The 14,077-nt window shown below is 40.9% G+C and overlaps 1 protein-coding gene across 4 annotated transcripts; it reads right to left on the reverse strand.

The window, feature by feature from the left end:
* Positions 1-1,536: 1,536 nt before the first annotated feature.
* mot9 (Monocarboxylate transporter 9) lies at positions 1,537-11,985 on the reverse strand. Of its 4 annotated transcripts, none has more exons than XM_014201312.3 (6): positions 11,892-11,985; positions 9,947-10,191; positions 5,593-5,736; positions 4,625-4,720; positions 3,437-4,294; positions 1,537-3,155 (listed from the first exon to the last, which is right to left on the reverse strand). In XM_014201312.3, the coding sequence occupies exons 2-6, from the start codon at positions 10,149-10,151 to the stop codon at positions 2,971-2,973; spliced, it is 1,488 nt and encodes a 495-aa protein (XP_014056787.1). In that variant the 5' UTR covers positions 10,152-10,191; positions 11,892-11,985; the 3' UTR covers positions 1,537-2,970. The 4 variants fall into 4 exon arrangements, with proteins under 4 accessions (XP_014056787.1, XP_014056779.1, XP_014056769.1 ...); XM_014201304.3 differs by lacking the exon at positions 11,892-11,985 and adding an exon at positions 11,593-11,884; XM_014201294.3 differs by lacking the exon at positions 11,892-11,985 and adding an exon at positions 10,996-11,584.
* Positions 11,986-14,077: the final 2,092 nt, after the last annotated feature.

Genomic DNA, 14,077 nt, shown 5'->3' on the forward strand with positions numbered 1-14,077 from the left:
CGATACACACGCTGCGCTTTGGTTCGCTCCTTCATCCTACGACAACCGTGACAGATATATCAGCCTCGTCAAACAGGTATATAGACCCATTTCTTAAGTATTAAATAAGAAGAAATAGGCTCCAACAAAAAGCACCTTTGTTTGTAGTCTAATTAAAATTAAGAAGCTTGAAATGAATTATGCCTACTCAAATTTGCCTACTTTCAGCACCATGAGCTGTCATTTCCGATTGATTGGCTGCAGCTGCTGCTTCAAGTTTCAGCACCACAATGTAAGTACGTAGAATCTGGATTATTGTAAATTCATTAACTATGAGAAATGCATAATTGGCAAGAAACATGTTGTTTTGAATAAAATCAATTACAGTAGTAACATGCTATTACAGTTGACCTCAGGTCCTCCTTTTCATCTAAGCCTCTCCTTCTCAAACTGAATAGAGTACCACAGTATGAGTTATAATACCCATAAATCCTAGCGGTCAAACAAGGAAATGATTCCAATTGTTTCTCTACCATACAGGTGAAGATATTGATAAAGGTCACCTTGTCCCAGAGAGATTTACGTGGTTATCAAAACATCATGCCAGGGTAAGTCTACACAAAACACAGCCCTTATTGAGGTTTTCTTAAATTCCCTATGGGAAAAATGAATGGTGGAAAAATGATTGGAACCATTTTCCTGTTTGACCGCTAGGTTTTATGGGTATTATGACACCACCACTGTGGCTCTATAGTACACAGGCTATAGGCTAGTCCATGAGCAAGATAGTGCTGTTTTTTTTTACTAGGCCTAAAATATTTTTGGGAAGAAGCTGTTGACTCTCCTCCTGAACTGCTGCCATAGGTCTACACAGCACAGCCATTGGTTAGGCAGCACACACAAATGTTCTTTGATCAGCAAGAACAGAACAGAGCAGACCGGGGCTCAGGGTTGGAATAGCCACTGCTGTGTAATGCAACCTAGTTGTATTTACACCATCCCAGCAAGAAATATTACTTTGCTCTGTGCTACTCGGAGCACGCACTTTAAAGCCTATATACAGCCAAGGCTATGTATGGATCATTTGATTGAGATCACATTAAATATCCTATAGGCACATATGATATTGCGTTCCCAGCGGAGAATCAGAGATGGGGGGCGGCATTGGGCACACCTCAATATATATAGCCTAATAAGCAACTAATTCTAAAACACTGAGAATTATAAACATTTTATTCATTACAAATTACATGACCCTCCCCCGGACTAGATTTGAAAAAAGACTAAACCCTCCCCTTGTCTGAAATATAAAAGCATGTCCCTCCCCCATTTCCTTCCAGGCAACCATTCTGTACATTTTGGTCCATCCCTAGGAGGATGTTGCACTGCCAAAGGACTGAATTAGGTCAAACTTTCCAAGGAATGTCTAGAGTTTACATATGTGCTCACTCTCTAAATACCACCAAAATGTTCGCCACATGTGTTGAAGTCAAGAAGAAAGGTCTTCAGTGAATCATATTTTATGTTAGTCAGACAAGCATTAAAAAACATCTAGAATCACAATATTGAATTTCATTTATTGGAACTTTTTTGTTGAAAATAACAAAATAGAAAGAGCGAAATATTGCAAACATAAATACTGTAACACTGACATTAAAAAAAGAATAAGACAGAGTGGATCAACATCATATAAAGTGACAGTTCTACTGTTTCTAACCTTTTTGGATCGCAGATATTTTGTATTTCATTTCAACCCTGTAAATACTTTTACAAAGAAGCTTGACTAAGAATAAAACAATATCCCAGTAGTCTTAGATTTGAGGAAGAATATAAACTGAAATATGTTGTGGTTTATTTAACTTTTTAAATGGGATCTTCAAGTGACTAACAAAGCAGGTATTACAATTATATTTGTTAACAAAATCATAATGGCAATAATGAATGACATCTTTACATACAATGCATATCTGGGACTGGTTCAGTGCATAAATGTATACAAAGTTGCTTATAAACATTGAAAGAGTTGAAGAAACGTACAAAATATAGTACAAAAAAAAATGTACAAAAACATGCACAGACGCAAAAAACACATTAAAACATTATGAATAGGACCAGCCTGGTGAACAAATGCAGGAAAGGGGTCATGCCACAAAGAACCAATAAACTAGTTTAAGGAACTGGACCTTATTCCTGTACAGTCTCTGGTATTTGCACAGAATATTATTCAGCAAGTTCTTAGTTCGGTTAAGACAAAGTGAGGTGTTTAGTACCTCCTTAACTCAAACAAAAAAAGTTTGGACAGTACAAGTAAAATACAGTACAATGCCAATGAACTTAAAAAGCAAGACTTGTATTCATCAGGCATAATGTGTTGACAGGCGTCCACCATCCTGGTGCTTTGGTAAGATAGAAACAAAAAGTTTGTGCGGCTAGAATTGAAAAGAGTACATTAAAGTGCATTCCCTCGTTTTTTTCCAATCCCTGTATTTTTCCAGTAAATACCTGGGAAATTCTTTTGAATTTAAATTTTACATGGTTATACATTTCAATATGCTGAGATATTTGAACAGCCTTTTGTGTTTTCAACCAACATCTTCACAGGCCATTGTTGGTTTGTATTTCTCCACAGGGTCACCAGAAGAAAATGCCTTTTCCATTTGACCCAAGTAAAGATCCAGAAATGTAAAAAACAACATTTATTCTAAGTAAACATAATCTATTGTATTAATTTGTTTAGAAACAATTTTGTTGAATAGGCCTCTTAAAATGAGGCCATTATTAAAATGTTCAACATAGGCATCTTTCAAAATTCTGTAGTTTAATGTAAGAAGTCTTAAAAACACAATAAAGATGTACAGAAAAGGCCTACTTCAAAGCTCTTCTCAGGTACACATCTGTGAAATCTGGCACCAGGGAAAAAGAAACCTCTTGAAGGGTATAGAGCTTATCAGCAAAAATCGCTGAGAGCAAGGTCGATGTGAAAGTTAGTGTTCAGGCTACAGAGGCAACTTTGTCACAGTTGCTGGCGTACTGAATGTCGGGCCTGTCGATGTCAGCCTTCTTTTTGTCCCAGCAGGGCAGAGCACACAGAAAGAGTGTGACTCCACCCAGGAGCACAGAGCCTCCACTGAAGTAGAAGGCCAGGTCATAGGACTGGGTCCAGTCAAAGAACCACCCTGGAACAGGAAGAAGAGGAGAGGAAAAAAACAACAATTTCAGCAAAATCTCTCGACAATATGAGTCAGCAAAAGACTAGCTAATGGCCAACATCCTGAGTTCCACATTCTCACTCACACATTAAGATTACATCATCTGTAAAAATGTTTTGACATATGGACATATTTTCTGTAAAAGCATGAATATGAACCTGTACAAGCTCTAACCTAACAACTGTAAATGTGGACCACACACACTCAGCAATGTTGACCAATGGTGTCAGAAGTGGGATCTTTCTTACCAACAACAGGGGGCCCAAGCATGATCCCAAATCCACCAAAGAACATGAGGATCCCATGGGCTTGGGTCAGTTTGTCCAGGCCCACGATCTTGGTAGTGATGTATGACGTTAGGGACCAGTTCCCAGAGAAGAAGCCCACCACAGCTGAGAGGACCTGCAGGCCTACGTAGCTCTTGGAGATGGGGATGAGGAGAAGGGCCGTCCCGGTCCCCAGCAGGGTGAAGGCGTACAGGAACACACTGTTGATCCACCTTATGTCTGCTAGCATGCCCAGGGTCAGCTTGCCCACACCGGTAGTGATGGCTACAATAGAGACCAGGGGGATGATTCTGACCTCGTCGATGAGGCCCTCACTCTGGGCCACGTCCTCCATGAAGAGGACCGGAGGGAAGGCTCCTAGGCTGAACAGGAATATAGCTATGCAGAGGGCCATGAAGTTTCTGTCATGCAGGAAGTCAGCCGTGGAGTGCATGTACTTTGAGTAAGCCTGACGCTTCTTCTTGATAATTTTCACAATGGCTAAACCTGCCATGAACTCCCCTTTGTTGTCAGGTGTGGTGATGTCTTTGGCGTCGATGGTGATCAGGTGATCCTTGACCGCCAGGTTTTTCTCGCCAGTGCCCGGTGTGGTCTTGAGGTCGTCAGCAGGCGGTTTCTTGAAGAGCTGCTCCTTTGTGCGCTCCAGAGCAGCCTTCTGTTTGAGGTAGTAGCCAGGCATGTTCAGGGGCCTCATGAAGCCGGCACAGGCCATGAGGTTGAGGGCCAAGGCCCCGATGATCAGCAGACAGCCTTCCAGGCCAAAGAGAACAATCAGCTCATTCTGAGTCGTGGCATAGAGGAACCCTCCCACACTTGTGCCTAAATGAGAAGGGAACGATTTAGTGTTGACATTCCAAGAATAAGCCCTTAGACATTCATTAATATTCATTTAATAAAAGCCTTGCTTAGTGGAACATCATTGCCTAAAGCTACCCTCCCTCAAGGGGACAAACACAGAATGCCCCAGAACTGTGTTGTATTACCAGTGTTCTTCTTGTCACCAGTCCACTTCCCTAATCACAAGGCTACAGTGTTTCTAGACTAGAATGTTTACCTTGGCATTCCAAGACTTCCAGCTTCTGAAACATGAAAGAACTGAGCATGGAGACTTGGTGTGAACCCAGTGAGCGAAGAGGGGGGCTGAAGTACCTGTGGTGACTATGCCGAGGGCGAGGCCACGTCTCTTGTCAAAGTACTGACAGGTGATGGTCAATGTGGCAGCATAGACAAGACCGCAGCCAAGACCTGTGGACAACAAAAACAACAGAGGTATTTTCATTAGCACATTTTAGAGGAGCATGTAGCTACAGTACCTTATTTTTACCATGTTGAAGAAGACATTTAATGTTCTGAGCAAAGCCTTGCACAGTAAACTGTGTACATTAATGTGAAACTGTGGGACTTGTGTAAGGCCATCTTAGTCATGTAATAACATACAGTAAATTCACCATGTTTAAAATCTGTTATGTGATAAATATGTTACATATTAACCATACAAATTACTTTTGTTTAGTGTAAAATCACCCCAACAGTAATTTCATCAGCAAAGGATGACTGGGCAGAAAAGTGATGAGAGAGTACTGAGCCATACATGTGTCACGTTTAAGGGATGGTCTAAAAATAGACACCTTTCTTCAAATATGCATGGCCTCTCTCTCAGGCCAATGCCACAGGCAGTGGCCGTCTATTGGTCTCTTTCCCCCTTAGCATGGCACAGCTGTCACTGGGTGTTAGATAATGAGCTACGATGGGTGCATTCAAACTGTTTGGGGGAGGCATCAGTCACATGGCAAATCCGACTCTACCCTATTTTTATATCTCTGAATACATTCTACATATACCCTCACAGTGCATGTGTGCTGGAGCATAGACATTAACCTATTCAATTCTTATGTGTCTTATCTATCATTGACTTGTGTTATTGCTTAACTGTGTAATATTTTTATGTAATGATGAGTTAAAAACACAATTCACTTCCAACAAAACCACAGAGTAAACAAGCAACTTCCTATAATTGTTCTCACACTTGCAAGGCTAATCCTATATCTAATAGTGGATCACACAAACCGCAGACTTGCTTCAGCAGAAAAAAGACCATTTACGAGCTTCTCACTTACCGACGACAATCCCGTAAGAGAAGATGAGGAACTGGACGTTTGGGGCGAAGGCACTGAGCATCAGGCCCCCTGCCACCATGACCCCACTGAAGATAGTCACAGGGCGCGCCCCAAAGTTATCCACACAGGCACTGCAGACAGGACCTAGGGGAGAAAATAGGGCAGAGAGGAAGTGTGAATTCAGTGTGTGTGTGTGGGAGAGTTGAGGGTACATTGTTGAATAGACTCAGTGAGTTAGGGAGTAGCAAAAATGAGATGACGACACAAAAAAAAGACGCATGATGGAATTAATATGGTGCATTCAGGATGCATGTGGTGTTAGCAAAAGATGGCTTTCCTAAACAATACAAAAGCAGCAAAAAGGAAAGTGATACCGGTCAAGGTGTACCGTACATGTTGGACTATTTCATGGCAGGAAAACGTGATGTATCAACTTTAACCATGTGACATGGTCCCCTTTTCTGCCCTGATATTATTTTGACCTTATCACTCCCTATATAGGACAGTGTTCGTCTCTGTTCCTAAGTCTCTATCATAGGCATGTTGTTGGCTAGGCTTGGGACCCTATTCGTTCTCCTCATATGTTTACAACGTGGTCCCCTTAAGCCTGAAAGCGGCACTAGCTAATTATTAGACACCTCAGCAGAGGTAAAGGGTCAGGCAAAAGGACAGCCTGTGATGCTCGTTCGTCATCATCCTCACACCATATCGAATTTAAAAGCACACCGAGTTACAGAAATATATCTTACAGTGCCTTCAGAAAGTATTCACGCCCCCTTACTTTTTCCACATTTTGTTGTTTTACAAAGTAGGATTAAAATATTTGTCATTTTTTTCAACGATCTACACAAAATACTCAAATGTCAAAGTGGAAGAAATGTAAAAAAAAATAAAAGTGTAATAAAAAAATAACTAATATCTTGATTAGATAAGAGTCAATACATGTTTCGAATCACATTTGGCAGCGATTACAGCTGTGACTTTCTGGGTAAGTCTCTAAGAGCTTTGCACACCTGGATTTTACAATATTTGCACATTATTTTTTTCATTGTTCAAGCTCTGTCAAGTTGGTTGTTGATCATTGGTAGATTTAAAAATGTTGGTGGTGCCTAGTTCTCCTGCAGAACTTTCCAATGCCGTAAGTCTTGAACATTATAAAAACGTTTCATTAGCATCCTTAAAGTCACTTGTTTCACTATAGCCAGGCTGACCTGAATATATTGAATGTGTCATTCAGGTCTGAAGAAGAGAGGTTGAAAGATGAAAAAAGGCTGCAAAAACAAAACGCACCACAGGTAGGTGTCATATGATGAGTGGTATAATCTTAAACCAATGTTTAAAGACTTAAACACCCCCCCCCCCCCCTCCAATATTTCAGGATGATGTTGAAGACGCGCACCCCCCCAAGAAGTCACAGCATGTCACATCAGCATCCCGCTCTGCAGGATCAGGTACTGTATAGGCTATTAGCTAAAGTAAGGTGCATTCTTGTACAGACATCCCTAGAGGTTCCCTTACATTACTTAATGACCACAATCTGTTTTTCTTTCTAGACGATACTGAAAACAAAATGCACTGGGAGTTGTGAACTGGGTATGTAGTCTACTGTGTGTGATGCTGAAGGCTTGATGCATGGCAAGATATAACAGTTGTGATGACTTGTTGAGTAGTTATAGATAACACTGAAAACCCCTTTAGTAATAGTGGCTTTTGTTTGCATGAAAGTGGGGTGTAATTTTGTCTTGATCGCCCAATATTAATATTTATTCTTCAATGAATCAGATGTTCTTCTAAGGGACACCCTAGAGGCAGCAAGGTGGTGAGAACGCCAAACGTTTAAAGGCACTGTTTCCTTCCCTGGTGTAATTGGGATGGACTGGGAAGACCGCTTAAAGAACTACAGTTGTATGATGGCCTGGATGAAGAGGAAAATATTCTCCTCAAGGAACCATTCATGTTACAGAGAGATTATGAGATGTTCTATGTGGAGGCAGTTGACAACAAGAAAATGACTGTCTTTGCCTCTTGAGGAGCAGGAGTGAAGCCATTTTTGAGGAGTGGTCAAACCTTGTTTTTGTCTGCTGTGTTAATTGTTTCAATTGTTAATTGTGTTTAGTAAAGATGACATAGAAGTCACCCGAGTCTCTGATCTCTTTACTGGAGCTGGTATAACTTAATGTGCAAAGCACATTCAGCTTGTCTATATGGTATAGTCTGTCTCCATTCTAATGAGGAAAGTAAATCGCATTATAAATAAGGATAGGTAGTAACTGTGTGTATATACACATTGAAATAATATAACATTTATCAACAATTTTAACATTACATGACATTACAAGTCTGTTCACTGCAACAATATCAGTGGCTTGTCTCATAGCATCAAGCAAAAAGTGTTACAACATGTTCTGGTACCACCTTATATAATATTTCTTACGATCTTCAAAAATGAAATGCGTTTGTATTTAACGTGTGCCTTGCACAAACGTGTTTGTATTCAGTGTGTGACTGTCAACCCTCAGATGGACAACAACAACAAAGAAACAGGTGGGTGGGGTCAAATGTTTGACTCTGCCCACATTGAGCCCAGCCCAGAACTGCACACTGCAGTCAGGGGTACTTGGCAGAGATAAGTTGGCACGAAATCTGTAGCCTGTCACTTCAAAAGCACTCAATCAATGGTCTGAGTCTCGGCATTCAAACTTTGTTTGTAGTATAGCTCGATACAGGCAGAATTCAATATAAAAATGTTTTGCCCTCTCACCGATTTCAACTGCCCCCTTAGTCACTTTATCCTGGCGTCGGGCCTGAGACGGTATCACCTCACTAACCCGTAATCTGCTGCCAACTCATTAAAGACTGCTATGATTTCCTAGCATTGTGCCAAGTCAAATGCAGCCCAATCCATTTAGTTTCCAAAGCTATACACTGCACTGTATGTATAGGTCCTTGTGTGTCTGATGCACATTGAATTGACTATTTTGTTTTAGTACAGTGAATCAGTCAAACTTTGGATAGAGGAGACAGATGGTGGTGATAACCTGAGTCTTAAATGTGACCGTCCTTATTATGCACGTCACTTGTTGTGCGGAGACATATTGAATTACTAATCAGACCACTGACAACCCAAGGGTGTGCGTAAAGAATAGCCAATCACGTCTTGTTGAACCCTGTCTCCACCTCCTTTCCGTTTCACCACCAGTTAAAACAGCCCACGGTATAAGGCTGCATAGCCCAGCTGCCAATTCCCACACGTGTACTGGGAGCAATCTGTCTAGTCATGACATTTCACTGACCTCTGGAAAGGCGACAAAGTGAAGGGAGGCTTAGCCTGGCGGTAAATGTAAACCAAGACCGTGATCTCTCTGATCTATGAATACAGCTTGCAGACATGCAGTGAACTGTCCTCCTGTGTCCCCTGGTCATTCCAAATGAATGAAACTGTTGAAAGCTTTGTAAGTCGCTCTGGATAAGAGCGTCTGCTAAATGACGTAAATGTAAATGTATATTTCCTATTATCATTTTCTCTTTCCCACACACACTCTCTGTATGGTCACAGCTACTTAAGGGCTCCTTCTGCAGGTATGACAGGGCTGACTGTGGGGCGGCAGGTAGCCTAGCGTTCAAGAGCGTTGGGCCACTAAACGATAGGTCGCTGGTTCGAATCCCTTAGTCGGTGAGGGGAAAAATCTGACTGTGCCCTTAGTTCCTAAGTCGCTCTGGATAAGAGCGTCTGCTAAATGATATAAATGTAAATTACTTATCAACCAATAACCTCAACTAAGCGCACCAAAGTGCCACCAATATTGCAGTTTTCTTCATCTACTTAGAACAAGTCAGCACTGCACTTTCACAACTGTTGATATGTACCAGGTAAAATACTTATTTTCCCATCGTATGTGCCACTCTGCCCTCCAAACAAGATAACTTGGTTAGATAAAAACTGGTCTGTTACTTTACCCATAATGCCACATCACTGTATGTGTTTATGGAGACATTGGACCATTCTTTTGTCTGGTTCTGTATCAGTGACATCATTAATTATGCAACAGGTGCATACTAGGTGAGACTCTAAAGGAGACAATGTAGCTGCAACTGTAAAGTGCATAGATAAGTAAATTCAGGTCTAACCACTGACATGCTGCTAAGCATATCAATTCATAGCCATGCCAAGTAAATCAATATGGAATTCTTAAACAGATGTTCAGATGCTGAGTTGAATAAATGAATGTTAAAAAAATCTACATTTTATAAAATACAGAATTCTGCAGTAAAGCACAGTGAGCTCTGTCTTTGGATGAGAGCATTAGCCTATACCTATACAGTATCTAAACAAAGGTGTTCGGAGAATACTCACTGGCTATGAGTCCCACTCCAGAGACCAAGGAGCCAACCCATGCCGTCATGCCTTTCCCCTCCTGGAAGGCGTGGAGCCACTCTGGGTACAGGACGCCCACCGACTGGGGGGAGCCGTAGGCCAGGAACTGGGCCATGAAGCAGGCCACAATGATCACCCATCCCCAACCTCCATCCAGCGCTTTCTTTGAGGTATGAGGACTCATGCTGTCTGCTTGGATCTTACAACTTCAACAGGGAGGGTTCCTGGGGAAAACAGAAAAAGAGCAAAAAGTTTTAAAAACAAGCGCAATAGACAAGCAATTGACCAAATGCACGAGAATACAGACAAAATAAATCACATGCAAGTTTGGAAACAGGGATCATGATCAAGGAAGAGATACATGTCATAAGTTGAGTTCTAAAGTAGTAGATACATGCCAAACGCACACTCATGTCTTGATGTTGATGCTGCTCTTGCCTGGTCTACAAGGCAGGTCACCTGTTTTACTGTACTTCCTAAACAGAGTGCAACCTTCCCATCCTGCGCTGCCTGTTTTGTGCCCTCGCAGACCACACCTTGAAGGAGGGGAGTTTGGTGTCTGGACTGCCTACTTTAATTAACCTGCCCTTTGTCTAAGTTCTGGCACGAAAAACTGAACTTTTAGAGGCGCACCCTGTTTCCTGTGCTGACGGAAACATGTTTTTATCTTTGATGAATAATTTGTTCCAGAGAACAAATTGAGCTGTCGGTGCACTACTGCAGCATCCTCTCTCTCTCTCTTCCTGTTTTTAAAAACAAGGAGCGCGACAAAAGTTGCGCATCTATCAATTTTCAATAAACATCATTATATGGTGGAACACTGTGCCAACTACACATAGCTAGATATTTTCTTTATTAAACAATGTTTTTTGCTTGCATTTACGAGATATTCGTTGGCACTTAATCACCCATTACATAGCCTACAACATATATGACGCTGTATTTAGCCATAGCCCTACTATGTTATAATGTTGTGCTATAGTAGACGATTGTTATTTTATTAACATAAGGAAATACATGCGACTTACCTCAACAACATAAAAAAAATAACAGCCACAAGCACAACATGCAACTGCAGGATACGTGCGCGTTTGCCTACAGGGAGTTGCCATGAAGGATGGTTGGTATCCCGATAATAACTATGTATTGAATCGAAATCGAAAAAAATATATACGACAACACAGGCTGATGCCGAGCGCCCGCTAGGCTATATCTGAGGTCCGGTGAGGCAGACCCGGGTCCCCCAGCAGCATTAGCTACGCGCACAGTATTCGTTTTATAGCCTATAGCTTTGTTGCCGGAGACCAAACCGGTTCAAAGCTGTTTTTGCTGGTCCGGATTTGTGTGCTACCAACGTTGAGGAAACTCTGCTTCATCTTCATCATGTGCGACTGTGTGGAGCTAGAGAGCGTACAGTACACACTGCCACAGACTATACGCAACTGAATACGGATACGTTTTCTTCTTTTTGATAATAGGCCCATCAATTGAATAATGATAGACTACATTGTATGCATCGTGATAATAGTGGACATAGGTGGGGTGGGGGACATGTTCTTCAACTGCATGCATAGGCTATCGATTAGCCTATCAATTATACAAGTTAACATTTGTAATTAGCCTACCTGTGATGATCAGAAAGCGCTTCAAAGTATTTCAAGTCAAATCAGATTGAATGTTTCTTCACAAATAGTGTAAAAACATCTTTGAATTTGTAAAAACTAAACGGAGAAATTATTTGTTATCGCAAATGAAAAATAGCTGTTTCTTTTCTCTTTACAGTGAATACAAGTTTTATATATGCACTTTAATCTATACATAATAGACACAGTCTAAACGACAAGTAAAGGGATCCTCCGGAGTTAGCGCAGAAGGAAGTTATTTTGCCAGTGATCCCTGAGTGTGAAGTCTGAGCAATATTTACCGGGAACATTGTTAATATTGCGTCTGGTCCAGTCAGAACCGGTTACTTGTTGGCAAGTAGCCTAACATCAATTTGCACGGAGCGCGTGTGGCCGCTGGAACCTGATGGTGATAAAGCCTGGTCTCATAGACTTGACATAACATAGTGAACGTACATCCGGTACACTCAAATGAATATGATAGGTTACATTTGATATGGTTACATATGACATTGTTGCTTAAGGCAAAATCGAAGGTAGGGTGGTTGGTCAGGGTGGAGGGGTGGACTTATAATGTGAACGTCAAGTAACCAAGGTTGTGTAGTAGAGTTAAAATGGTTATTCCAGCAAACTTCAAATTATTAGAATAGTACACAACGCAGAACAGAACAATCAGGTTGAGGGTCAGTGGCCAAAGCCCGCGAACAGGAATATTCCAAGTTCAGACAGAAGGGGGGAGTCAGATCGCTATGATCGCCAGGAACTTTACTTTTGGTTTCTAATTTTAATTGTTGCGCTACTGGTGATGCCTGTTGATGTTAGGTAGGCAGCTACAGTAGCTGAATGATGTTAATTTCTTCAGGTTTTGTTTCATTAAATTTATTTTATTTTATCTGGGTGCTTACGTCACCTACTAACACCCTGGTACTACCCATAGCTCCCGCTCTCCTCAGTCTGAGAAAACACTGAGAGAGAAAGGTACGGGTTGCAGATTACTCCTTTGTAGAAGTCCGTAACGTGAAATAAATAAAACGTCCCAAGGTTAATGCTGTAGATATTGTTATAAGGGGATGTGAGACTATCGAAACACGTAACTTTCAGAGTTTTATTGTTGTTATTAATATAGTTACAGAGTGCTTTCAGTGTTGCTAGCTAGCATGCCTTTCTTTCTGTGATGCAGACGGCTAGCTGAGCTGCCAACTAGTGATGGTGTAGCATTATGGGGGATGTAGTTTTTGCCCTCTAAGGCGATTTTACGTTGTAACTTGTTTGTGTTGCAGTGGTTTTGTACATGAGTTGTTGTATTTTGCTACTATCAACACTGAAAGCACCTAGCAATGTATTGGGGATGTAAGACAGGATATGTATTTTACCTTTCTTCATGCTCCTGTGTAGAACAACTTGTCAGGTGGTGCATTGGAGACTGATGTGTTCCTGTCCTGTCTTTTCACAATACTATTGCAGGTATGGTTCTATTGTCTAAGAATTAAGATTATACATTCTTTGTATTAAGGACTGGTTATTATTTTATACTATACATTATGGCTTTATGTATGAGTGTGATTGTGAGAGTCTGAGAAAACACTGAGAGAGAAAGAACAACTTGTCAGGTGGTGCAATGGAGACTGATGTGTTCCTGTCCTGTCTTTTCACAATACTATTGCAGATCAACATAAAAGCCTAAAAGACAGCCGTGGTGTCGCTCTTGATTTCTTGGTTCTCCTGTGGTGCATAAGAAACCCGCTACAGTTGCAAGTTCAAATCTCATCAAGGACAACTTTAGCATTTCAGCTAACCCTTCCCCTAACCCTTTTAGCTAACCCTAACCTTAAACCTTTCAGTTAGCCCTTCCCCTAACCTTAATCCCTAGCCTAGCTAATGTTAGCCAGCTAGCTTCATTACATATCCAACTTTTTTCAAATTTGGAACATATTGTAAATTCTTCCAAAATTGTTAACATATTGCATATTTTGAAAATTCGTAACATATCATACATTTAGCAAATTCTTAACATACTGTACGTTTTGAAAATTCGTAACATATTGTATGTTTAGCAAATTCGTAACATATAATTCGAAATGTACGAAATGAGTGATGGACGTTCATAAATGAATACATACCATACGAAATGTAACATGTTATACTAAATCCAGTGTCTCGGATTTACGTACAGAATAATACAAAATGCTCTGAGGCCAGGTTGGATGGGGATGTACTTTGAGATGAACTGTAGCTCACACATTTTATCCTGAACAAAAATATAAACACAACATGTAAAGTGTTGGTCCCATGTTTCATGAGCTGAAATAAAAGATCCCAGAAATGTTCCATATGCACAAAAAGCTTATTTCTCCCCCCAAAAATGGCACACATTTGTTTACATCTGTTAGTGAGCATTTCTCCTTTGCCAAGATAATCCATCCACCTGACAGGTGTGGCATATCAAGAAGCTAATTAAACAGCATTATCATTACACAGGTGCACCGGT

This window comes from Salmo salar, chromosome 01, assembly GCF_965601325.2.
Source record: "Salmo salar chromosome 01, fSalSal1, whole genome shotgun sequence".
NCBI classification, from domain to species: domain Eukaryota; kingdom Metazoa; phylum Chordata; class Actinopteri; order Salmoniformes; family Salmonidae; genus Salmo; species Salmo salar.

Excerpts from the sequence above, each read along its gene's own strand:
- mot9 (XM_014201312.3), bottom strand. The coding sequence starts at position 10,151 with ATGAGTCCTCATACCTCAAAGAAAGCGCTGGATGGAGGTTGGGGATGG. Across the intron at positions 5,737-9,946 it reads TGGAGTGGGACTCATAGCCA|GTCCTGTCTGCAGTGCCTGT; the intron begins GTGAGTATTCTC and ends TTTCTCCCCTAG. Across the intron at positions 4,295-4,624 it reads CCTCGGCATAGTCACCACAG|GCACAAGTGTGGGAGGGTTC; the intron begins GTACTTCAGCCC and ends CTTCTCATTTAG.